The sequence below is a fragment of the Cokeromyces recurvatus genome (genome assembly GCF_025118155.1).
Source record: "Cokeromyces recurvatus strain NRRL 2243 chromosome Unknown BX663scaffold_2, whole genome shotgun sequence".
Classification (NCBI taxonomy): Eukaryota; Fungi; Mucoromycota; class Mucoromycetes; order Mucorales; family Mucoraceae; genus Cokeromyces; species Cokeromyces recurvatus.
This window is the reverse complement of record NW_026251388.1, coordinates 1,484,804-1,510,791: the sequence shown is the minus strand read 5'-3', so window position 1 is coordinate 1,510,791 and position 25,988 is coordinate 1,484,804. Positions and strand designations below refer to the sequence as shown.

At 29.9% G+C, this 25,988-nt stretch overlaps 9 protein-coding genes across 9 annotated transcripts; 4 read left to right on the top strand and 5 right to left on the bottom strand.

Annotated features, from left to right (window-relative positions):
- Nucleotides 1-300: 300 nt before the first annotated feature.
- Nucleotides 301-2,467, top strand: BX663DRAFT_548469 (uncharacterized protein; the record flags this gene model as incomplete). Its single annotated transcript, XM_051531080.1, has 3 exons — nt 301-539; nt 625-887; nt 1,005-2,467. The coding sequence occupies 3 exons, from the start codon at nt 301-303 to the stop codon at nt 2,465-2,467; spliced, it is 1,965 nt and encodes a 654-aa protein (XP_051387411.1).
- A 213-nt stretch (nt 2,468-2,680) lies between these two features.
- On the top strand, nt 2,681-4,334 carry BX663DRAFT_426799 (type 1 protein phosphtase-I; the record flags this gene model as incomplete). The annotated part of the gene is made up of 5 exons (XM_051522572.1): nt 2,681-2,828; nt 2,874-3,199; nt 3,394-3,610; nt 3,683-4,032; nt 4,122-4,334. 5 exons carry the CDS (start codon nt 2,681-2,683, stop codon nt 4,332-4,334), a joined length of 1,254 nt encoding a protein of 417 aa, XP_051387410.1.
- Nucleotides 4,335-4,531: 197 nt separating this feature from the next.
- Nucleotides 4,532-7,403, bottom strand: BX663DRAFT_495821 (G subunit of NADH dehydrogenase). Its single transcript, XM_051525702.1, has 4 exons — nt 7,151-7,403; nt 6,965-7,086; nt 6,877-6,898; nt 4,532-6,677 (listed from the first exon to the last, which is right to left on the bottom strand). The coding sequence occupies exons 1-4, from the start codon at nt 7,212-7,214 to the stop codon at nt 4,693-4,695; spliced, it is 2,193 nt and encodes a 730-aa protein (XP_051387409.1). The 5' UTR covers nt 7,215-7,403; the 3' UTR covers nt 4,532-4,692.
- Nucleotides 7,404-11,475: 4,072 nt separating this feature from the next.
- On the top strand, nt 11,476-12,500 carry BX663DRAFT_495818 (uncharacterized protein). Its single transcript, XM_051525701.1, has one exon. The coding sequence runs from the start codon at nt 11,628-11,630 to the stop codon at nt 12,408-12,410; it is 783 nt and encodes a 260-aa protein (XP_051387408.1). The 5' UTR covers nt 11,476-11,627; the 3' UTR covers nt 12,411-12,500.
- A 236-nt stretch (nt 12,501-12,736) lies between these two features.
- BX663DRAFT_557962 (uncharacterized protein) lies at nt 12,737-15,722 on the bottom strand. Its single transcript, XM_051531793.1, has 14 exons — nt 15,558-15,722; nt 15,399-15,488; nt 15,230-15,336; nt 15,078-15,168; nt 14,916-15,000; nt 14,575-14,852; nt 14,340-14,475; nt 13,775-14,284; nt 13,538-13,691; nt 13,402-13,465; nt 13,215-13,309; nt 13,060-13,135; nt 12,890-12,993; nt 12,737-12,827 (listed from the first exon to the last, which is right to left on the bottom strand). Exons 1-14 carry the CDS (start codon nt 15,611-15,613, stop codon nt 12,757-12,759), a joined length of 1,917 nt encoding a protein of 638 aa, XP_051387407.1. The 5' UTR covers nt 15,614-15,722; the 3' UTR covers nt 12,737-12,756.
- Nucleotides 15,636-17,275, bottom strand: BX663DRAFT_495813 (JAB1/Mov34/MPN/PAD-1 ubiquitin protease-domain-containing protein). Its single transcript, XM_051525700.1, has 8 exons — nt 17,085-17,275; nt 16,938-16,973; nt 16,729-16,872; nt 16,611-16,655; nt 16,496-16,538; nt 16,327-16,412; nt 15,852-16,235; nt 15,636-15,794 (listed from the first exon to the last, which is right to left on the bottom strand). The coding sequence occupies exons 1-8, from the start codon at nt 17,154-17,156 to the stop codon at nt 15,672-15,674; spliced, it is 933 nt and encodes a 310-aa protein (XP_051387406.1). The 5' UTR covers nt 17,157-17,275; the 3' UTR covers nt 15,636-15,671.
- Nucleotides 17,276-17,416: 141 nt separating this feature from the next.
- BX663DRAFT_426605 (alpha-N-methyltransferase NTM1) lies at nt 17,417-18,187 on the top strand (the record flags this gene model as incomplete). The annotated part of the gene is made up of 2 exons (XM_051522559.1): nt 17,417-17,870; nt 17,934-18,187. The coding sequence occupies 2 exons, from the start codon at nt 17,417-17,419 to the stop codon at nt 18,185-18,187; spliced, it is 708 nt and encodes a 235-aa protein (XP_051387405.1).
- Nucleotides 18,188-18,456: 269 nt separating this feature from the next.
- Nucleotides 18,457-19,130, bottom strand: BX663DRAFT_426960 (P-loop containing nucleoside triphosphate hydrolase protein; the record flags this gene model as incomplete). The annotated part of the gene is made up of 3 exons (XM_051522587.1): nt 18,457-18,651; nt 18,731-18,921; nt 19,025-19,130. The coding sequence occupies 3 exons, from the start codon at nt 19,128-19,130 to the stop codon at nt 18,457-18,459; spliced, it is 492 nt and encodes a 163-aa protein (XP_051387404.1).
- Nucleotides 19,131-19,487: 357 nt separating this feature from the next.
- BX663DRAFT_495804 (uncharacterized protein) lies at nt 19,488-25,798 on the bottom strand. The gene is made up of 18 exons (XM_051525699.1): nt 24,498-25,798; nt 24,335-24,399; nt 23,183-24,271; nt 22,990-23,126; nt 22,792-22,922; nt 22,596-22,729; nt 22,328-22,519; nt 22,165-22,262; nt 21,560-22,096; nt 21,383-21,467; nt 20,995-21,302; nt 20,724-20,930; nt 20,472-20,658; nt 20,299-20,398; nt 20,097-20,242; nt 19,917-20,010; nt 19,665-19,863; nt 19,488-19,595 (listed from the first exon to the last, which is right to left on the bottom strand). The coding sequence occupies exons 1-18, from the start codon at nt 25,643-25,645 to the stop codon at nt 19,572-19,574; spliced, it is 4,881 nt and encodes a 1,626-aa protein (XP_051387403.1). The 5' UTR covers nt 25,646-25,798; the 3' UTR covers nt 19,488-19,571.
- Nucleotides 25,799-25,988: the final 190 nt, after the last annotated feature.

The window sequence follows — 25,988 nt, the reverse complement described above, 5'->3', positions numbered from 1 at the left end:
TCATTTATACTTCTTTTCAAATGTATAAATACAAGACATGTAAAGAAAGTTAAGTTGACTATGTTAAAAGGAGTAAATTAATTAGAAGCAATATTACTTCATTCTTAGTAAATATTCATATTTCGGATAAATAAAGTATTTGAAAGCTTCTAATATCTTTACAATAACAATGAAAAAAAAAAAAAAATTGTCAATTAATATGAAAAGAAAATCTTATTTTTTTTCCCCTCCTCTCCTAAATAGGACATTATTATCATTTCCCATTTATTTTTATTTATTTATTTTTATTTTATTCTTCTCATGAATGATAATACTCACAAGGTAGAATTGAAATCCTCAATTGCTGATTTATACGCTGCTTTATTGTTGTCAGACAAGTTGGAAAATGAACAAAATAATACAAACAATAAAGAAAATGAGAATCCTCCACCTATTTCATCCTCAAATAGTCCTTCTTTGGACACACCACTCAAAGAATCCGAGTCAATTTACGAAAATCAAAAAGATTCACTAGATTATGCCAATGTTGATGTTATATGGTACATTAAGCAAATATAAATGTCTTTGTTTCGCTTATTTTAATGTATGTGTATTTTTTTTTTTTTTTTGATACATATTTAAAAGGGTTCCTGCTGATAAACATCCTCAAATTGCACCCATTGAATTTGCTAAATTTATTAAAACTCATGGAGCTAATACACCTACTCGAAGATCTACAACATTACATCGTAGAAAATCAATTTTATCTCAATCAATGACTGTATTAGAACAAAGGAATACTTTAATTGATCATGACGAAGAAGAAGAAGAAGAATTACATCGAACCCTCTCCGAGAAGAAACGGTTATTTTTAAAGAAAGTTATGACAAATAATGAGCAATTAAAAGGTACGTAAGTATATATTGTTGTTGTACATCAATACTAAGATTTACACAAACATATTCATATGCCTTTTTTTTTTTTCCATTTATATTATACTCACAAAATTTTAAATCCATTTTTAGACATAAATTCATCAACCCAAATATTTGACCGTAATTCAACTTCAATAGATGATTCACGTATCATTGCTCCAAGAGCCGATAAATCCCTTTTGCGTAGATCTGCTTTTTCTGCAAGGGGACGAAACAGAAAGACCTTTAATTTCGAAGATAGACAGCAAATGATGCAAAGAAGATCGGTTTCTCAAAGAAAACCAAATGAAGATTCTAATTTTCAGTCAAAAGTAACAGCAGCAAAGCCTGCATGGAACATATCTGAAGGGGTCAGTTTATACGATCAACCAGTAAATATGAGTGAATGGATAGATTTAGGTAGTGTCAGTCTTGAATCAGATGATTCTCAGAGAGGTATTCTTTCACGTGTGCATGATGCAGAGTCACAACTATTACTACAGATTGATGATAAAGAAAAGGCAACAAAAAGCGTCGAAAATAGTCAAGAAGAAAATGAAGATAAAGAGGATAAAGCCATCCATCATATAGAAAAGGAAGAAGCTAGTAATATTATTGAAACAAAAACAGATAGCATTGCCATTCATGAATCACCAAAGAGACCAAAGTTAATTCGTTTGGAGACAGAAACTACGTCGTCTTCTATTCCCTCAATGTCTACTAAACCTGAAAAACGAGTATCATGGCTCGGGGGATTATTGTTTAATGACAAGAAGAATGGAAAAGCGAGTAATAAAAAGGAAAGATTATCAATGACAGATACGATTATTAGTAGTCATAATAATTCACCATTATCAGGATTAGCCTCTATTTTTAGTCGATCGCTTTCTGTGAGATCTAACATAACATACACCAATGATAATTCAATATTATCAAAATTAAAAAACAAATCAAATCATCTATCACCAACTATCACTACTACTACATCTTCTACTATTAATACTACTTCTAATACTACTAATAATAATATCACTTTTAATAATACAACATATGATGCACAAAAGAAACAATCTAGCAGGCTAGATACAGTTTCCTCCCCTGAGCTTAAACTTTTTAATTATAATCGACTACCCCTTCATGTTGAGCGAGCTATTTATCGATTATCTCATCTGAAGCTTACAAATCCTCGACGGTCTTTATATCAGCAAGTGCTTATTTCGAATTTAATGTTTTGGTATCTTTCTATTCAACAAACTGATTTTCAACAATTAGCTGAAAAGCGTCTAGAGATGACTCCAATATCTGATCCCAATACATTACAACAGCAGAAAAAAATAGGTAAAGTAACTCGATTTATTAATTCAGCAAAGAAACGTGGAAATGAAGTAGCTCAATTCGTACAAACTCATCCTTTAGCAAATCATCAACAAGAGACTACTTCTCATAGATCATCTTTAAAACAAAGTAGTGTTCAATTTAATTTAAAGCCAATACCAAGTCATCATCCAAGCAATCATAATGAAGAAGAAGAAGAAGAGGAAGATAACATTCCTTTAAGTCGTTATAAAAAATAAATAATAAAGCGGGCTTTAAAATCCCAATTAATTTATTGTTTCCAAAATAAAATAAAATAACTCTTTTTTTTCTTTTTTTTTTTTTAATTCTTATTCTTGTAAAAAAAAATATATACATATAAATATTGTAAAGGACAAAAAAAAAATATGGGAAATAATGTTTCTACCAAGAAAGGGTTCAAGAAAAAAGACAAGCTGGCAAAAAGAAAGAGCATGCCTTTACCTCCACGAATCGATGTTGAAAATGACCAATCGACGAGCACAGCTCATTCTGTCAATTCTATTCTTTTAACATCTAAAAATAACAGGCAAAACAATACAACCTCAACTCTAACAGAACTAAATCCAGATTACCCTAACAGTAATAATAATGATAATAATAATAACAAAGAATATTTATCTCGAGGATCGATAGACCCCTTTCAAGGAAAGGTACAAAATCCTCAGCAACATAAACTATTAGCAACGTCTGATTTTTGGCCACCACAACAAGGCCTTGTTGGAAATACTCAACAAGAAGAAGAACTTAATCAGCTTACTGTTGGATCTATAAATCAGTTAACTGTTAATTCTATATCTAGTGAATACTCTTCTACAACTAATATTGACGAATATATTCATCGTTTGTTAGAAGCAGGGTATACATCAAAGGTTTCTAGACAATTATGTTTAAAGTCTTCAGAGGTGACAGCTATTTGTAGAGCAGCTATGGACATTTTCTTAAGTCAGCCTGTAATGTAATTCTTTTATTCATATATCTTTAAGCAAAAGCATAAACATGTGTGTGTGTGTGTGTGTGTGTGTGTGCGTGTGTGCGTGATAAAATAGACAAAAAAAACGATTATATTACTTATATTTAAAACTATATATATACACACATATGTATGAATATATAGTCTTTATTAGAACTATCTCCACCTGTCAAGATAGTAGGTGATACACATGGACAATATACTGACACAATTCGACTATTTGAAATGGGTGGATTTCCACCTAATTCTAATTATTTATTTCTAGGAGACTATGTTGATAGAGGAAAGCAAAGCTTAGAAAACATATTGTTACTCTTTTGTTATAAAATTAAATACCCAGAAAATTTCTTTCTTTTACGCGGAAATCACGAGAGTGCAAATGTAACAAAAGGTAGATAACCCTATTTGGTTTATTTTATCGTGATTATTTTACTAATATATAAGCCCAAAAAAAAAAAAAAAGTGTATGGATTTTATGACGAATGTAAGCGTCGTCTGAGTGCAAAGATGTGGCGGGTGTTTGTAGACGTGTTTAATACTCTACCTATTGCGGCTTTAGTTGCTGGAAAAATATTTTGCGTTCATGGTGGTCTAAGTCCTTCATTACATAGCATGAATGACATTCGAAATATTCAAAGACCAACAGATGTACCCGATTATGGATTACTAAATGACTTACTCTGGTCTGATCCAGCCGACATTGATGGAGAATGGGAAGATAATGAACGAGGTGTTTCATATGTATTTGGACAAAAAGTTATAAACAAATTTCTTGCAACTTTTGATCTAGATTTAATTTGTCGAGCCCATATGGTAAATTATACATTCATATATAAAATAATTTCAGTATTATTAAAAAAAAAAAAAAAAAAAAAAAACATTTCCCCTTTCTTTTTATACAGGTTGTCGAAGATGGTTATGAATTCTTTAATGATAAAACGCTTGTGACTGTTTTTTCTGCTCCAAATTATTGTGGAGAATTTGATAATTTTGGCGCCATTATGAGTGTAAGCGAGGAATTATTATGCAGTTTTGAATTGCTTACGCCTGCAGATCATCCTTTAGCAAAAGAAAGACTTAAGCAAAGTAAAAATAATAAACGCAAGTCTATTTAAGAATAAAAATAATATTTAGAAGGATTTTTTTTTTTTAGTTTAATAGAAAACTATGTCCATTATTTACTAACTAAAGGACTTTTATTGGAATGTATTTTTTATTCTATTATTATGTCTCCAAATTGCAATATTTGATCCTAATTTTTCATAGAAATCAGTCTTATAGCATTAGTTATTTCTATTAAAATACTTTAGTGAATTAAAAAAGAAACGATAATAGTGTTTTTTTTATTTTTTTTTTCCCTCCTTTATATATGTGTGGATTTTTGTGTATAAATATTAAAACAATCTAAAAAAGAAAAAAAAAATCCCGAGAAAGATTTGCCATTTATATGCAGTAAAAAAAAATTAACATTTATTATGAAGTACCAGACTTAAGTTCTGCTTCACCATCTTTATTTTCTACCCATGCCTTAGTACATTTAGCCATTGTACTTGAAGCACGAGAAATAGGATCTGTACGGTAAAAGTTCTTAATGACAGATGTCAAAACTTCTCCTGTGCTTTGTGCTTTAGGATTACGTTGAGTATTTAATCCAAGCTGTGATATAGAGGGTGTTTCAATTATATCATAACGAGTAAGGGCAGGACTAATTTCTGAAAGACGAGAGCGAATGGATGAAAGATCATCATAGGGAAGTGTATGTCCTGCAACTTCAGATAAGGCACGAATAATCTTCCAATCCTCACGAGCTGCAGCTGGAGCGTTAACACCAGCACGTGTAAGTTGTGTACGACCTTCTGTATTAACATAAGTGGCATTCTTCTCTGTGAAGGCAGAACCAGGAAGGATAACATCAGCATATTGAGCACCGACATCACCATGATGACCTTGATAAACAACAAAGGCATCTTTAGGAATATCAGAAGGTGAAATTTCATCAGCGTTTAAAAGATAGAGGAATTTGACAGGCGTTGAAGCGGCCTCGCTTGAGGTAGGGACAAAACCAATTTCATAGGCAGCTGTTCTACTAGCAGCACGTTGTAAAATATTAACACCATTCCAGCCATCTTGGAATAAAGTCTTCTTATGCTTTTCTGCTAGTTCAGATACCTTTGAGAGGAGATAGGCACTATCCTTTGCATTTTCAATCACACCAGAGCCAACAACAATCATGGGCTTCTTGGCTTCAGTAAGACGCTTAGCAAAAGGATGAGAGCCATCTAAAATCTTTTCAATGTCCTTTGAACTGGCACCAATATGAGTATATTCATAATTCAAGTCGTCAGGTTGACCAATTAAACCAAGATCTTGTTGATAATGAAGCCATGATTTACGGAAACGTGTATTCAAAATGGGTGCTTCATGACGAGGGTTTGTACCAATTAAGAGAACTACATCAGCTTCTTCAGCACCAGCAATAGTCGAGTTCAAGACATAATTAGATCGGAAATCAGCATTAATAGCAAGAGGCTTAGAACCATTAGGAGCATCAATAGTCAAATTTTCAGAACCAATACGATTGAAAAGATCTTTCATAGCTACCATAGATTCAGCATCAGCGAGATGACCAGCGACAGCCTTGGCGGAGTTACCTTGAGCAGAAGCAAGTTCACGAGCAACACGCTTCAAGGCACTTTCCCAAGTAGCAGGAACAAAACGGTTTCCTTCACGAATTAAAGGTGTGGTGAGACGCTGAACTTTAAGACCGTCATAGAAGAAACGAGTCTTATCAGAAATCCATTCTTCATTAATTTCTTCATTCAATCTAGGAAGGATACGCATAACTTCGACACCACGAGTATCGAGACGAATATTTGAGCCAATAGCATCAGATACATCAATCGTTTCATATTTCTTTAATTCCCAAGGTCTTGCTTTCATATTGTAAGGCTTTGATAACAAAGCACCAACAGGACAAAGATCAATGACATTACCGGACATTTCAGATGCAATAGTCTTCTCAATATAAGTGGTGATCTGCATGTCATTACCTCGACCGGCTGTACCGAGTTCAGTAGCACCTGCTACTTCATTAGCAAAACGAACACAACGAGTACATTGAATACAACGTGTCATTTCTGTATTAATAAGTGGGCCAAAATTTTTATCTTCAACAGAACGCTTGCCCATAGGCTCACGGAAACGGCTACGATCAGAACCATAACGCATACTTTGATCCTGAAGATCACACTCACCACCTTGGTCACAGATAGGACAATCCAAAGGATGGTTGTATAATAAAAATTCCATAACACCTTCACGGGCCTTGTGGACCATCGGGGTATTTGTCTTCACCTTCATGCCAGGTATAATTGGATAAGCACATGAAGCAACTGGTTTAGGTGCACGTTCAACTTCAACTAGACACATACGACAATTACCAGCAACTGAAAGGCGCTCTATAAAAGAAATTGTATATTAATGTTACAAGTTGAATTTTGATTTTAAAATCGTCATTGAATTCCATCAAAAATATAGTTCCCAATTAAATTTTAAACTCGAATCTTTCTCTCTCTTTCTCTCTCTCTCTTTTTTTTTCTTTTTCTTTTTCTTTTTCTTTTTTTTTTTTTTTTTCCATCATCTAATTTTAATTCATACCATGATAACAGAAGCGGGGAATCTTTAATTAATGTAAATGATAGATTAATTAATTCCAGTCATTAGTTTATTTTAAATTTCAACATACATCAACACCAGCTTTTTCACAAGCTTGAATTAAGGCAGCGCCTTGTTCAATCATGACAGACTTTCCATCAATGAAAACTTCTACTTCGTCTTTGACATTGGTTGATGCAGCGAAAGCACGGACTATATTGGATAGATAAATAAACTTAGTTTCGGGGGTTTATTATTGCCTATTATTTATTGTTACCTCCAGTTTTAAGAATAGCTGGTGATCTGCGTGCTACGCTTGTCTTATTAATGACGCGCAACATAATATTTATTCTATTAGAGTGGGGAGTTAAATAATTTTTTTTTTCTAAAGAAGAGGAGGGGGGGAGGAAGTTTAATGTTAAGAGAAAGAAAAAAAAAGCTTCGCTTTACTACAGCAAATATTATGAACTCCACAAAATACACACTATAAATTTAACCCTTGTTCCTTTTCCCCGCAAAATTCATTGATAATTCTACAACCAACTCCTCATTTTCAAGCCCGAATCTAGGAATTTCTGTGACGTAAACTTTTTTTTTTTTTTTTTTTCAACACATCGAAAGCTTCATTTAATACACTCACTAATCTTGAAGAATCTAATACTATCTTTTAGAAGATGTAAGTGGATACCCTATATGGTTATTCTATGTTAGGAGTATATATATCACTATCCTTTCGGTTTAACATAGTTTTTGTTTTATGATTTTTTATTATTTAATAATTTAACAAGTTTGTTTTAACTTTGACTACAAATGAAAACAAACTAATTAACTTTCTTTTTCTCTACCCTTTAATTTATATAGAAAGCTTTCTGATGAGAGAGATATATTTTTTAAAATATGAATATAATAATTTTGCCATTTACATAAATATTTTTATAGCCTCTCATGAAGAAAAAAAAAATTCATGTGAATGTATAGCTTCAACTGTTTGCTTTTGAAGAAGAAAAATATTAAGGCTTACAATGTATTTAACTTGCTTATATGAGCTTTACTTATTCCCTTTCTCTTTCTTTCTTTTTCTTTTTTTTTTATTAATTTTTGATGAGATGCTATCATGCTGTTGCTTTTGCATTTTATGCTTTAACGGATATATAATTAAGCTTCTTTTCAACTATCAATGCGTTATATAACTTTAGAATTTTATAGTTAATACTATACCCTATTGAATGTATAGACTACTTTCATTTGTATACATTTAAATTTGAATTACATAACACAAAACATAAATAAATGTTAAATTTTTAGCAGTTAATACATATTGGTTATTCAAAATAAAATTTGCTTGTAGAAGAGTTTTGCATTCATTCACTATATATGTGATTTGCACGTTGTTTAAGATATAGAATTTACAAGCAATATAGTCAAATTATTATCTATTCTATTATAATTATGTTTCACTGCAGTTGTCTATACATATTAAACGAATTGTATGCATAAAATATTATAGTTAGCTTATTGTATATAGAACTAGTCTTGTGAATTACTAATCCATCTCTAATCTCGTTCGTAAGCATCTTTGATTTGCCTCTTATATCAAAGAGTAAAGTATGTTAACATAAAGAAAAAAAGATAGTGTAAATCAAAAAGCATGAGTATTAACAGCTTAGTGTTGCTTCTATGATGAAAATATCGAAAGATTTTGCTATTTATTTATACTAGAGAAAGGGCATAAAAAAGCACATCTGTCTCAATATTGATCCAAAGTAACTGATTATTGAGGATTTGCAAAAAGTTTTCGTTCACCTGGAGAATATTTCCGTAACCATGTTTGAAAAGAAAAAAAAAAAGAAAGATATTGATTCTAAACAAAAAATAGATATATTTCATTACATTAACAAGCATATTGAGAGGAAGGGAAGGAGAAGGAGGAAGAGGAAGAGGAGAGGTTGATTATTAACAACTACGGTCCTATCCATATTATATATAAACCCTCTCCTCTTTTTTTTTTATTTTCTTTGTATAATTATAGCTTTAATAGAGCTTTTTTTTCCCCTTATACATTTTCCTTTATTTTCGAGAAAACATAATGGAGGACGGGAAGCAAAGCTTTATCTACATATCTTTAAATGATATCACATGCAAAATAAATAAATAAAAATAATACTTGCTGAATATGTTGTACAAAATTAAAAGGGTGAAGACGATAAAGTGGGGGAGGGGAAACTAAATGATTAATTACTTTTTAAGTTATAGTCAATTGACCATTCTATAATTCAACTCCTTAATATTATAAATTACTCATGTTAATCCGAAAAAAAAATAAAATAAATAAACATTTATTATGTTTATGTCATTTGTGTATAATTTTACCTCATATTTTTTGTTAAAAAAAAAAGGAGAGTTCCCAAAATGCATTTTACATATCTTCTATATTATTCGATTTTAAAAATACCATTTAGATATTTCAAGTTAGCGCAAAAAAAAAAAAAAAAAAAAAAAAAAAAAAAAGCATACTTTTAACCTGGATAGCAAAGCTAAGACTCAAAAACGGCTCGAAGAGGTGAGTTTAAAGTAACTATGTCTTTCTTAATGATATTGCTCTTTACCTTAACAGAAAAAAAAACAAAAATATGGTATGATTAAAGGAAAGTGATACAATGTCAATAATAAAAGTGAAATAGATAACCACAGTTTTGATATGCGATCTCCATATTAGATTTCTCTTATTGGATTTAATTTAAGGCTTCTGTAAGCATCTTACAAAAAGAGAAAGAAGACTGGTCATTTTGAAACTCTCCAATAAAGGAACTATAGCGAGTTATTATTTATGATTTTGAAAGACTATATTAAGCAATATAGTTCTTATTTATAAGGAAAATGATATGTTTTAAGAGTATGAAGTCTGAATGATATTAATCTATTATTCTTGCTTAAACACAATTTTATAGAGTAGTTTTGGTTAATTGTCAAAAAGAAAATAAAATGTTATAAGCTCTTGGAGAATGAAGTATGAACAACTCAGATCTATAAAAAATTCTATCACTTAAAGCTGAGTGCTTTTAAATTATTTATAACTCATTCTCATAGATACTTGGGTAAAATTCTACAAGGAAGAGGTTTAGCAGAACCCTTCAGTATATAATTTTATTTTGAGTAAACATTAGTATATATTTAATTTGAGATTTTATTATAGTATCCTATGTTTTGATGGTTATATAACCAAGGGAGTTAGTCAAGGCATTAATAAGGCCTTTATTGTAAGCATTAATTACTTTAAGCTTCAATTTTATTTAACTTATTTTTGACGAAAAATTTAAAGTATTCAAAAGATTTTAGTTCTAGAGAATATGATGAAGGATATACAACATTAAATTCTCCGTGCTCTATTCATATTTATATTGGTGTTGTAGTATCATCCAGTAGAGCCTTTTATCTTTAATATGTAGTCCTATTTGATTAGTAGCTTTATTCTCTCCTTTGTTGGCTTAGGTGATGTATTGTAAAATTCATTTACTCACATTATTGTTTTAAAGAAATCAAGTATCATTAAATATAGACCTTTATTCAAATGAGTTTTAAGGAACTTGAACATAAAATTAAGCTTCTTATGTAAATCAATGTTTTCTATTGACCCTATTCAATAGTGTCTGATGACCATTTCCAAATGTTGATTCTATTATATTTATTATAGACTAAATTAATTTGAATAGTCGTTTCTAATACATCTACATGAGCTCTGAATAATAATACAAATAATTATAAACAAAAGGATATATATCAATGCTTCCCTCTCTAAATATATATGAATAACTTCAACTCAATACACAATGCCAAGAAGCCATTCTTCTCTTTCTTTGTATACCAATCTATTTCTAGTGATACTCATCAATCATAAATACCTATTTGGATTATGATATACCACATTTTCTGAAAATTTGATCATCTTCTTTACAGCACTTCTCCCTTTTATAACTGCTCCCATAATATATACCTCATATCTTGGCTTAAGCGTAAATCCTCCTGATTACCGTCATTATTACTTTTTAATATTCCTATATTTATGTACTCTTCCTTAAAAAAAAAATCCTTATATTCACAAGATTAACCTATTCCATTGATAGATTAGGTTAGTTGAGTGATATAAATGTATAATGTTCATTGCGCGTTTAGATAGAGCATTTGAAAAAAAAAAGGATATACAAATAAAAATTGTTCCTTGAAAAAAAAAAAAAAAAAAAAAAAAAAAAAAAAAAAAAAAAAAGTATATGATATAGTACGATTTACAAATACTATATGATGAAATTATCTACAATAATGACATAATAATCAACAAATATACTCCTAATAACATGAACTTATTATTTTCATTGTGTATAAAGTTGCTATTAAGGAGTAAACATTATAATTTAAGAGATCTGATACTCAAAGAAGTTTGTAAAACAGTAAATATAGTTATCATCTTGTAAATATACCATTTTTTTTGATTTTCTACTGCTATACAAATCAGTACAACGCCATGTATATAAAGAAACATTAAATTATATAGGCTTCATACTTCTCCTTATTTTTGTTTTCTTTTATTATTATTTTTCTTTAACTTTCTATTATTTTCTGTTTATTCTTTACTATTCTAATTTATTGACAAAACCCCTTTTTTTTTTCGTTCACTGTAAATTTTGCTTATAAAAGCTAATAAATATAATTGTATATAGATTTTATTGTAGTTTATTTTGTTTACTTTATAAAAAAAAAAGATGTCTTATTATCAAAACCATTATTATTCTGACTCTAGTAATACGGTTCTTTTCGATAATTCTTTACAAAATTATACTATTCTCCCAATACAGCCGCAACAAAAGCATATATTTGAAATGTCAACGCAAAAACAAAAGGATCAATTTCTACTAACATCAAGTTTCTATCCTTCAATGAACTTTTTTATGAATGATACTATGTATCAACATGCAGATAATAAGGATAGTTCATGCCTTTCTTTTGTTCCTGATTGTAGGAAGCCTATATTTGATTATTGGACAGACATCGATTCATTCTCGTCTCCTTGTAGTTGCTGCTCGTCTTTTCCACTTTTATCTGAAGCCCTTACTTCTACCCATGGTTATTCTGCTAATGAATCCCTTTTGCCAGATCTTGTAGATAGTCATACTCTCTTTTCATCTACTAAAGCTATCATCACAAGTCAGAATGACTGTAGTCGTACAGAGAAACCTAATAAATCGTCCACCATGTCCATCTCGCGCAATCGTCGTACAAAACGACGACAGGAGAAAAAATCGAATACAAAGGAAAAGCCGTTCAAGTGTTGCTTTTGCCCAATTACATTTGCTCGAAAATATGACCTTCAGCGTCATATCAGAGTTCATACTGGACTAAAACCTTACTCATGTTTAAGTTGTAACAAACTGTTTGCTCGAACTGATGCACTTAAACGTCATTTACGTATGGAAGATACTTGTAGATCAAGCCCCATCGTACAAATTATGGTCCAAACTGGTCATAAGCGATACCGTAATTTGTAAAATAATATACATGTTGTATAATAAAAACTTTAAACTTATTATTATTATTATCATATCTATACATGCATGCATGTATCTATCTATACTATCAATCTCATTATATAAATATCAGTTTTATTTTTACCTACCTAAAATAAGGATAAGAAAAATAAAACTTTAATTTGTAGTTGTCAAATTTTATTCTTTTTTTCCTTATTTGCACATACTAGAAAATTGTAGTGCCTATTATATCAAGATGATTTTTTTTTTTTAAAAAAAAAAAAAAAAAAAAAAAAAAAAAAAGCTAATTAAACAGTTTATAATACTAATTTCATTATTTAATGTGCAAAATATTAAAAGATTGAATTTAAAGCTTTATATCAATGGAGTCATAAGGTTCTTTTTGACATAAATATATTTGGCTTTTTGACGCCAAAACTATATAAAATTATTAATAGACATTCTTAACAAAGTGCCTCCTTTTTTTTTTTTATTGTTACCTAAAATATAATAGAAAATTTGCGATATTTGGATTCGATTCCTTGATTTAAAGATTTCATCTAAACGAATTGTATCTTGACTCGAATAGTTTGTTCGTAATTCACTATATATATATATAAAGAAAGAAAAGTTCTATGTCATGCCATTTAAAAAACTATGTGTGCTTTACATTAAAAACTCTTTAGCTCCTCCTTCATGATTGTAATCTTCTATAACTTCTTGATTTTCAATATGAAATGCCTGATCTATGATATAAATAGTCAAATGTTACAAGATATTTTAACTTTTTTTTTTTTTTATAAATATTAATATCATTATTATTACCAAAATTAAGATATCCATAATCGACATTATTATCATCAAAGTCATAGCCACCATCAAATTGATTATTAAATGGCCAATGAGCATTATTTTGTGGTCTATATTATAAAAAAAAATATACATATATGTATTGATAAACGTGATTCTTTCCGGGTACCTAAAACCCAAATGTTGTATTTAATTAAATTACATATGATCACTATGATTATCTCCACCAAGATCAAGATTATTCATTTCAGGAGTTGGAATATCTACTGATAGAAGAACTAGTTAAAACTTTTTTGAAGAGTAGTAATTAAAAGCGCTCTCTATATATTTATATATACCAGAAGAAGAACGTATTGATATATTTCCATTCGTATTATTATTTGTATTCATAAACCCTCCAGAGACAGAAGAAGAGGATCCACTTGTATTACGACGACGATCAAATCTTCTTGACTTTTCAACACTTTTAGCGAATTCTGTAGAGCTGTGATACTTTTATAATAACAATAAAAACAGTTACTAAAAGAGAGAGAGAGGTACTAATGAAAGAATAGGGATATAATATATTGATTTACCTGATGACGCTGTTGTTGATTGAAATAAAAGTATTTATTTTTATTTTGAAAGAATGCATATTCTCCATGAATAAGAAGGGCCCCTTCTCTATTTGTTGCTTCTACTTGATCCGATGTAATCAATCTCATAGAAGGTAGTCGAAGGCTATCTCGAATTTCATCTATACTTTCCTTCTTGGACATTATTTGTAGATTTTCATTCTTTCTTATCACTTTCCCAGTTTGATAATAATGACTAAAAGGCAGGATAGTATCTTCTGCCGTATTCATCATCATACGTCGTACGCATCTTGGATGATGTACCGTAGATGATATTTCAGAAACAGCAATGGATGAATCATCAGGTACAATATCTGGATACATCTCAGTAGATGGGGAATCAAGACTTCCTTCTTCCAGTATAAGTGATGGAGGATGACTATTCCCACTACTGACAGGATGATTCCCAATACTAATACGACCACTAGAAGATGCTTTAATACTAGTTGTAAATGGTGAATATGAATTTGCCTAGAACCAAAAAAAAATAAATAAATATGTCATTTATATATAGAACAATTTTTACAGAGGGATAATAAACTTTTGATGTAGTATTTATATCTGAATGATAAGGTAAATCAAATACTGAACTATCCTCGTTTTTTTTAAAATTTAACAATCTATCTTCGTCTATTGTAAAGTCTTGATGTTGATCATCATCTCTGTAATAATAATAAAAATAAAATAAAATAAAAAAAAAAGGTCAAAATCTTATATTTCCCCTCCACTTTTCTCTCTCTCTCTCTCTCTTTCTCTTTTACACTCCAGTCTCAATTAGATCATTATCAAATAATATATTATTTTCTTGAAGGTTAGATTCTTGCTCAAAATGTGAAGCAGTTGTTTCGAGCATATGTGACGGATTCTGTTGTTGTAAAGAAAGACATTGGTAATTATAATATACTCCTTGTTGAGAATCTATAGTAGGTAAATTAAACGAGGAACTATGACTCATGAATTTAAGGATAGAGCAAATGCTTTCATCAATTTCATTTAAGCCTTTATCTCTTTCACTTAATCGAGTTCTATTGTCAGCAAACTATATAATATATATATTATTAAAATCATCTAATAGACAGTCATATATATATACATATCATACTAAGTTTGAAAATAAAGGGGCATCCTTTGATGTTTGAAATTCTATTAAATCATCATTTTGCTGTAATAACGTTAAAGTATTTAAACTATTAAGAAGAGAATAGTAAACAAACATATACAATAAAAAAAATAACATGATAACTAATTTTTTTTATATATATACTTTGCTATAGGCTTTTCCATATCGATGTTAGCAGTCTTTAATGGGTCAGTTAAGCCAAATTTTAATTTATTACATAAAAGAACAGAATCCTCTTTTTAAGATAAAATGAATTGATATCAATGTATAAAGGTTATAATAAAAAATAGATATACCATATAATATACAGGTCTTTTGTCTCATAATTTTCGATATACCATATAATAGACAAGCTTTTGTTTGAAGTAACATTGGTTGTTGATATTCATAATCAATTAAATTGCTTGATATGATAATTATGTATTAAATGATATATTTATATGTGTATATAATTTTTGATTTTACCATGATTTAGGTATGTCAAAAGATAAGATTGTATTACGATTTATTCTTCTTTTAATTCTAGTAGGATGTAATCCTACAGTAGCTGCATTCCTATTCTACTTGTTATTACTTACTCACAATAGAGTCTAAAAAAAAAAGAAAAAGCAAAGGAATACTTTCCATGCAATTTTAAGATATTTATTATGTATTTCATCTTGTTCAACTAAGAAGTTCATAATAAATGAAAGAGAAAGGAGAAAGAGAATGATTTTTTTTAAAAAAAAAAATGATATATTATAATTGAATTAAATAGTCTTCAATAGAACGTGATTTCGTATTATTATTTGGTATAGACAATGCTGTAGTATTAGAATTTGACGACAATAAGTGTCTTTTATATTTCTCTAATTCTTCAATCTAAATATATACAAATATGTAAATAGGCCTTCCATCTTTCTGTTATAATCTATATACCTCTTTATCTAATTCTATTGACTTTAAGTCTAATATATGAGTTGTAGGAATAATCATATTATCTATTAAACTTGTAATAAATTGACCATAAATACTTGTATTATATAATTGAGTCATCATATCAGGTAAACTATCGTCTTTATCTGATTTATTCATCTTTCTTAAATCATATTGGACACAGTTATTTGATAGAATATATTCTCTTTTTTGTTCTTCATACATATGCTCTGATAATTTCAAATGTAATTCTTGAATAACACTAGTAGGATCATACTCTTTTGTTACCGTTGAAGGTTCAATAATTAATGGTACATTTACTTTTATTGCTGTATTTGTTTCCTGATCCAATATTGATTGAAAGCAAGTAATTTGAATCTTTTCAGTCTATATAAAAAAAAAAAAAAAAAAAAAATTAAAGGAATCTTCTTATACACATCTATTATTTTGCTGTGTAATTTTTTTTTTTTGTTTTTACGTTTTCATTATTTGAATCAAAGCAGGATACAATAATACCAAAGAATCTATCATCCATTAGTTGTTGTGATAATTGTGTCTTAATGTCTAGAGAGGAGGATATGATATATATATATAAAAAAAAGGTTCAGGTCAAAGCTTTTAAGACTTCTTTAATATCGTTACTTTACCAACATGGGAGGGAAATACTGTTATATGCGGATGACTATGATACTTTGTAAAAGGTTATATTAGAAATAAGAATAATAATAATACAATTGGATAAAGAGTATTGTCTAGCTTTACCCAACCAATGACCATCATTGGTGTACCTATTTGCTTCCCAAACTCCTGAATTGATATGAATCAAATAAATATCTATTTTTTTTTTCTCATATCTTGGATATCAAGTCTGTATACTTACTTCTGCTTGTAATGCTGCTAAATGTAGATTTTCAGGTGCTATCTCTACTCTATCTTTACGTTTATCCGACCGAGTCAAATATGAGATATATTTCACACGAGCAACTGACTTGGTTCCAATATATGGGTTATTACTAGTTATTGTCTTTATATTATTTATTTTAATTTTATATTCCAACTTTTCAGCTCTTTTTTAATATAACCATTTACCTCCCAATGACCAATTAACATGCCAATAATCTCCTCCTATAAATGATTGTTATTGAAATGAATATAGGCACATACACAAGAAGAAGAAAAGAAATAATAATAATAATAAAATAAAAAGAAATAAAATAAAGATTATTGCAGTCTTACATTTTCAGTTGAATAAGCATGGGATAGAATCAAGTGGAATATATTAGCAGGAACAATGACTTGATTCAACATTTTAATATATCTTGAAGGGAAAAGAAATGAAATAAAATGCTATTTTAAATGTTATATCAACCAATCAGGAATATCATTATAATATTTAACCTTTATTTTTATTTTATTTTATTTTTTTTTTCTGCAAAAGTATTTTTTTTTTTTTATATCAATCATGTCAATTTCTGTAATGTCTTTTTCTTTTCTTAAAATACATGTATTTATATAAATCAACATATTTATATTCTTATTTATATAATTAGGAAGATTATAAAGAACGTATGGATAAGCCTGAATGGTACACAGATGCTCAAAAGTACTGGAACGGCGTAACACCCACCATCGATGGCATGTTAGGCGGCTTCGCCGTCATTGACCCTGTCGATGTAAAAGGCTCGCTTGATTTTATTCATGAATATGTCTATGGTAAAAAGGGAGTCAATAATACTGTAATTAAGGAGCCTGTCATGAACGGAGAAAAATATGCATGTGATTGTGGTGCAGGCATTGGCCGGGTTACCAAGAATTTTTTATTAAATGTACCATTTGAAAAAGTCGATCTTGTTGAACAAGCTCCCTCGTTTGTAGAACAGGCTAAATCGAGTTATTTAGCTAAAGAAATTGAAGAAAATAAAATCGGTAATATCTTTTGTCAGGGTCTTCAAGATTTTACACCAGAAGAGGGCAAATATGATTTGATCTGGTGTCAATGGGTACTCGGTCATTTGACAGATGGTAAATTGTTGATTTGTTTAATTTAATCTATTGTTATGGAATCGCTAATACCTTCTGTGTTAGATCACTTTGTTGAATTCTTTAAGCGTTGTGTCCGAGGTTTAAAACCTAATGGTCTAATTGGTGTAAAAGAAAATAATGCAAAAGTGGAGGCTATTGTAGATGATGAAGACAGCAGTGTTACAAGAACTAACAACGACCTGAAAACATTATTTACTAAAGCAGGCTTAACTTTAATTAAAGAAGAACTTCAACAAGGCCTTCCCTCAGGTTTATTTGCCGTTAGAATGTATATGTTAAAACCAACACAAAAATAAAAAAGGAAAGAAAAGAAAACTAATAATAGAAAAAAAAAAAAGGAAAAAAAAAAAACATTATGAATTCATTTGAATAGTTGTTTGACTACTACGATCATCATTAATACTTGATTCAGTTGGAGTAGAGAACTGAGATCTAGAAAGTGTAAGAATATTAGTTGCTACTCTCTTTTGTTGTCCAGGATCATGAGAAATCCAAATGCAAGTCCTTGACTTTAATGTTTTTTCAACTAATTGTACTGATTCAGGATCCAAAGCAGAAGTAGGTTCTATATAATACGTAAATAGACTGAATAATATAAAATAATTATATTGATGATTGTTTTACCGTCAAGTAATAAAACATCCGGATTCAAAGCTAGTGCAATAGCCAAAGCTACTCTTTGAATTTCACCACCAGAAAGATTACTCCATTTTTCCTCAAAATGACTTTGAGATAAATTCCATTCACTTCCAATTCTAACCTAATATTAAAATAGAATAGAAAGAATGAGATAGGATAAAAGAAAAAAAAAAGTAGATAAAATGACAAATTATACTAACAGGATCATCCGTCTTTTTATGTTTTTGACTTTTATATTTTTTCACCATGTTAAAAAAATCCATTGGGGTACCAGAATGAGCTGAGGGTCTTTGAGGAACATACATGACACGAGACCTCCAAACTGGGATTGTATAATCACTAGCATCTTTATCGAATAAAGTAGAATAGCCTGATTGATAAGGAATAAGTTCTGCGATACATTTTAATAATGTTGTTTTTCTATAAAACTGTATTTTAACAATTGTCGTACGAAAAAAAAAAAACAAGTATTTACCCTACACCACTTGGACCACGTATAATTAAAGTCTCTCCTTCTTCTAAATCAAAAGATACATCCTTAAATAACCATCTACCATCAGGAAGTTGCATAGAAATATGATGTGCTTGAAACATGACCATTTTTTTTATCTTAATTATATATGTATATACAAAAGAAAAGAAAAAAAAAAAAAAAAAAAAAAAAAAAAAAAAAAAAAAAAAAAAAGAAAAAAAAAAAAAACAAAGAATTAATAACATTCTAAACTAAGTGCACCCTCTATTCTTTTTGAAATTGATGAGTGACAAATAAACATATTATTACAAAGTGTTTTCTCTTTCCATAACTTTGATTTAATTACATTAATATATATTATTATGGCCAATATACAACGTGCACTGATATCTAAGATACCATGTGTCTTTTTCATGGATCATATACATTAGCCATACATATTACTTTTTGTATACATACATAAATAAATAAATAAAATAAAGACCTTTCAATGTGTATATTATATGTGTATATTTAATTTATTACTACAACATTAACTTAATTTACAGTATTTATTATGTAATCTTTCATTAAAGTGGTGAATGCATACCAAGCTATATTAGCAAAAATAAAAAAAAAAAACAATTAGTATACAGGAGATAAACATTTTCACTCTCTCTTACCTTTGTACTGAATTCTAGTTTTGATCTCTTTTGGAATCTTGTAAATTCTTTATTATCATGCATCTTTACTAATTCTTGTACAGGAATTAAAACGATAGGCCAAACAAAGCCCAAGAAATAGACAAACCATGGTATTCTTGATAGCTCAAAAGGTCCATGTGCAAGAGAGACAGCGCAGAAACAAAACTGTAAAATAATACTAATAAAACGGAATCAGTAATCGTATATTCATTCAACTCTTTACTATCATACCTTAAAAAGAACGCGCCAATCCATATTCTATTCTTAAATGGTATAAATTCAATAATTGAAGAAGTTCGATGAAGGAAGGAAGGGGATATACATGCTAAATAATACATATTAACAAAATAGAACATTATCATCATTAATAATAATAATAATAAAAAAAAAGGGAATATTTTTTCATTTTACCAAAACACCAAACAAGTGCGACAAGCATAAAGTTTTGTGCATATAGAACTGCCCATTGCTCTTCAACTGTCCAATGGTACCATCCCTTTGATCCAAATTTGCCAAATACATCCTTTGTGCTCGTACCTAACGAATAGATCAATGTCCTTTTATATAGATGTGAGTTAAAGTCTCTATAGTAAATTAAATGGAATCTTCTTACATTGCATAAATAGCTATAGACATAGCAATCAATAATATAAAACGAAGGATAAAATAGGACATAAATCTCCAAAAATCAGTAAGATGATCGATATTTTTGCCTAAATAAATAAATGATATTATTATGTATACATAATACATATATGCATAGATATATATATATATATATATTACCTGGCATAAGAAGCATAATACCATCTCCATGTGGTGTAAAGAGCATAGACATGGAGAGTATAGGTAAAATAATCCAAAGTAGCCATAAAATCTGATAACCAGTAAAAATAGGTGGTAACAATAAACAAAAGCTAAAAAGCAGGATTAAGGAAATAGACATACAGCCTGCAACATAAAAGCAAAATCCCTATAAATAATGCAAATATCGGTAAATTACAGAAAAATAAAAAAATAAAAAAAAATTAAGCTTACCATTCGAACACAACTCAATAATCTTCTAGCATCACGAATAAGTTGAGTCACAGCATACAAGCTTGTCTCATATTGCATAAACAATCCACATGGTAAACTACATAATGATGCCCCTACTGCTAGAGGAGGTTGACGATCATTTGTTGATAGACGACCTTTAATTTGAGCACGTGTATGCATAGGTTCCATTGCAATACTAACATCAGACTATATAATATATAAGATATGTGTATATAAATATATATAGATATAGATATATATTAATTATTACCAAAGCAAATGACTCTGTATTCTTTGTATTCAACGCATTTCCTATTGAACAAACAACTTCACCGTTTTCTTGAAAGATACGAATCATTTCTTTCATTGCTCGAGGCGTACATTCTGCAAATAAGGAAACATGAAGAGGAATATCATCTACATTTTCCAAATGGGGTCGAATTTCATCTATACCTCGAGGCAATTGTGCTTTAATATCATGCGTTTGAAGATATCCATTTCCACAATTTTCATCATCAGGATTTGATAATAAGATACAGCTATTCCAGTCTGTCTCTAATCCAAGACGTTCAGCAAAAGCTAATATATATATATATATATTTATATGTATTTAATTTATATATTAAAAAAAAATAGAGTATACAGCAATCATAATATACCTTTAGATTCCCTTTCAGCGGTAGGTGAGAAATATACAAATCGTATTCCTGCTAGGCCTAAATCTTCAATGAAATCAACAACATTCTATATCAACCATATATAAAAAGAGTAAATATATATATACATATATAAAGATATATGTTAAATGACACATTTTTTTTTTTTTTTTACATTACCTGCTTTGGTTGATGACACATGGCTGTCATACCAAGAAAAATTTGCCCCTTAACTACTTCTTTATAAAAAGCAGCTTCTTCTTGTTCATTAACAGGTTCATCTTCCTCAAAGGAATAATCACTTGTTCCAGTTTCAGAAGAACTACTACTACTACTACTTGTAGAAGTACTTGAGGATTTGGAAGAACGACGAGATTTGTTTATCATTTTATCCTTTCTGTCATCATCCATATCTTGTCTACTATCATGAATTTTCTCAGTAAAAGATGATTCAGTAGAAGATTCAGACATCTCGCTACTACTGCTACTACTACTACTACTACTGCTACTACTGCTACTGCTACTGCTATCTGAACTCGGAGGTTTGTAAGGTAGAACAACAAAGGCACATCCAGGATCTTCATCTTCATTATCAGAAGGATTTAAAAATGGGATTCGTCCATCATTCACAGTATTTATAGGACGATAAGCGTAAGCAATACATTGCATATCATGGACAAGTGCATTTTGAAAAAAGTCATTGATCTTTTTTTCCATCTATAAAGAAAAAAAAAAAGGCTTAAATTTAAGTATTCAAGTAATATGTATACATATCTCCTATTTACTGTTTCACTCATAGTCTGAAGCGAGTTGCCATCCCAATAATCAGAACATTTATCCATAACTAATGATGGATGCCCATCTGTCAATAATTGATAACTTCCTATTTTATACATAATAGACATTGTAAGAAAATAGAGTTTATCTATTTTTATTGTATCTATATACCTGACGTTCGTTCTTCAAAAACAGTTGAAAGGGCATTAGGGACTTCAAAAGGATAATATTTACTATACTTGTAACGTGGTGTATTTAACATTTCATGATAAGGTGCAAAGGTATAAATTTCAGCTCTTAAAGCAAAAGATTGAAGTGCCTCTTCTTTAAACCCAATACATTTACCTAGTCTACAAAGACATGCTAATACATAACGTAATATTAGACTTATTTTTTTTTATCAAATAGAATAAACTATTTTATATATACTACACTTTACATTGTCTTGCAGGTGATGTTTTACCGTAAACATGAAGCTTAGAACGCCTACGATGATATTCTGATCTTTTACGACTTTGAATTACACCACAATTGGTATTAAGCATAAAATTTAAACCTAAAGGCTTCAGACATCTAAAAATAAACAAACAAATTAAATTAGTATAATTCAAAAAAAAAAAAAAGTATAGCTTTACGGTAAATATTGTTTCCAATCTTGATCTTCAAATTTTAACCCTGTTTCTTCATCTGAATCTTCTTCAACATCCAAATAAGTAATATCCTCTTCGTTATTTGGAAACATTAATTGTTCAACTGTAGGAAAAGGCTGTTTTTTTTGGAAATAATTAGTAACAAAGATAATATATACATATATATATAAAAGGGGTATTTACATTAGCTATTGTCCCTTCTCTATCTAAACAACAAATGACTGTGGTGTTTCCAAGTGACTCCAATAAATTAGTTGATCTTGTTAAAGAAAGTTGGTCCCACTTTGTCAGTAAAGATAAAAATCTATCCCAAACAGCATCTAAAATTTGGAATTAATAAAGGAAAAAAAAAAGAATGATTATTTCTTTTTTTTACTTGGACTCAATTGTAAATCTTTTGTGGGAGGGGGTGCCTCTGCATCAAATTCATCTACTTCATCATCATCTTCATATTCAGTTTTAGAAATCTGTAATGCCTCAAACAAAATAAGTAATTGAGCATTTCCAAAGCTACGAGCAATTATCCACATACTAGGTATACATAAAGGTAAAAGAGGAATAATTGAGTAGATGGTCATCACGAAGACTTCTTCAATAAGTTGATCAGCAGGAAATCGATTTAGCAATATACTTCGAAGACCAAATCTTAAAATATTAACAGCAAACGCTATGCCTAATAGAATCCATATCACATATTTGTAAAAGATACGCATAATTACTTGACTTTCATTATGCATGACAGTCTTTGGTCGACTTTGACTCAATGCCTTTTTTAAATTTTTTTCTAGAGGTGTCTCTAACAAAATGAATTGATGTCGACCTCTTGAGCGCATATATTCTTCCATTAATCCAGAGGGAGGTGGGATACCAAAGAAGGATGGCTTAAATGTTTGATCCTTAGCAATATAATACTCCTTTGTATTTAAAGGTGGTTCACTATCATTTGTAGTTGTATCCATGAATGAAGGTGGACTAGGGTGATTCATCGTATCTTCATTATTGGATAAATGCAAGTCATCATCTTCAGTTGGGGTCGTTTTATGCATATACTTCATTCGACCAGGGGCTACATCACCATATAACATTTCAACGATATCACCTTCAACTAATAAATTGACTGGAAAGATTCGAACAACGCCATCACGTACCACTTTTGCAACAGACATAGAGGGTATGAAAGGAATTTTAGTATCTTGAACCATATTCATTCCACTTCTTTCTAATGCACCAACAATGGATAAAGCTCTATCCGTCATTTCTCGATAAGATAACTCCTGCTCTCTATAAAATATATACCCATTCCAAGCTGTCATTGCTAACAATAAAATAGATTCGACTAATAATCCAGTAATACGAAATTGATATGGTTCACTTTTAAGATAGGCAACAATATATAAAATCAAAAGACCTATCCCACCGATAGTATTCAAAAGGACAGCGGGATTACAAAGAAAAATTCGAAAGTCTTTTGTAATAGAAATAAGTTGGTCAATACCTTTCCTTTTATGTATGTATATAAAAACCTTACCAAGCATTTTATGTATTCGTGCCCGTTCACCATCAATAATACGATTAGCTAAATATAATAGTTTACTGTAAATTTCATACATATATGTATATGTATATACATTAGTCTATGTTCATTCATAAATTCAATACAAGTGTCAATAAATAAATAAATAAATAGTTACGATAATGCTTCTTCACTTGATAGCCCAGGATGTCTATTTGATCGTAAACTTTCTCTTCTACTCCAAGATTGAGATTGTAAATTTGTTTGTAATACTTTTTGTGTTCTTCTATGCAATCTACGAGGAATAGATCTTCTTGTTAACCCTCCATTTTGATGTCGTTGGTTACGTCTCATCATTCGTTCACGATCACCTCTCGGCATTTCATCTACAAGATCATCTTCTTCTTCTGTATAGACAGTAACGATTCCTTTATTATTGTTTGCTAAATGACTGTTCTTTATCGTACCATAATCTCTTATTTTTGGCGTACGATGACGATGCTTATGTCTACGATGTTTTCTATTTGCATCCGCTCCATTATATTGTACATCATTGACTTCTTTATGAACTGTATTGTCGATAAAGGGAATACCTTTTGAAGTTCTTTCATGAAAAACAATGTCTTCCTGTTCTTCTTCATGATTCTCTCCTCCTCTTCTTCTTTCTTCTTCCTCCTCGTCTTCTTCTTCTTCATCAGCCAGATCAATATCACCCTCGTTATCTGTTATATCATCCATATCATGACTATCGTGTGAAGTATAATTTTCCATCATGTATAAATTTGAAGAGCGATGATCAATATGACTTGAAGGGAAAGAATGGTGTTGTTGTTGCTGACCAAGTGAATCAACGTCCGATTCTCGTCTTACAGGTGAATAACAAAATGCATAATCGCTTTCTGATTCATCATCACCTGATCTCAACAAATGAGCAGCGCTTTTTTCCATTCGACGTGGTATAGAACTACCATGATCAATGACGACTTGAGCAGAAGCACTAGAATCAGAGCTACTACTACTACTACTACTCGAAGAAGAAGAAGAAGAAGAAGAAATACTTTGATTGTCACCGCTATGACTAGTATCCCTTTTACGTCTGTGACGTTTTGATTTTGTGGTGTTTGATTGTTCTTGATGGATCGTCTCTTGTTGCTCGTTTCCAACATCAAGTAAAAAAAATGTTTTCCCTTCTTTTTCTACTACAGGTTCAGGTAGAGCATTAAGAAGTGGTTCAGAATTACATGGAGATGGGCGATGATGCTCTAACGGAGAGGACGATGATGTTGCTGTTTGCTGCATGTCATTAATTTCTTGATTTTTAGACATATTAATGTATTACACGTATACATGTATATATATATAAATATATATTGTATATATTGTATATATATATATATATGTGTGTGTGTGTGTATTTCTGACAGTCAAGTAATTAATGTAAGTGTGTAGGAATAAATACTACAACAGGTTTGAAAATTGGTATTTATTATATTATACAATGAAAGAAAAAAAAAAAATACACATGTATTTATTTATACATTGTACATCTCGAGTTATGTACCATAAATGAAAATTGGCAAGAGATCGTGAGCGTGACTATTTTTTTTATAAATGCACGGACTCCGTCATTTTTTTTTTTGAGATTGTTAAATCAAAGACAGCAGCAGCA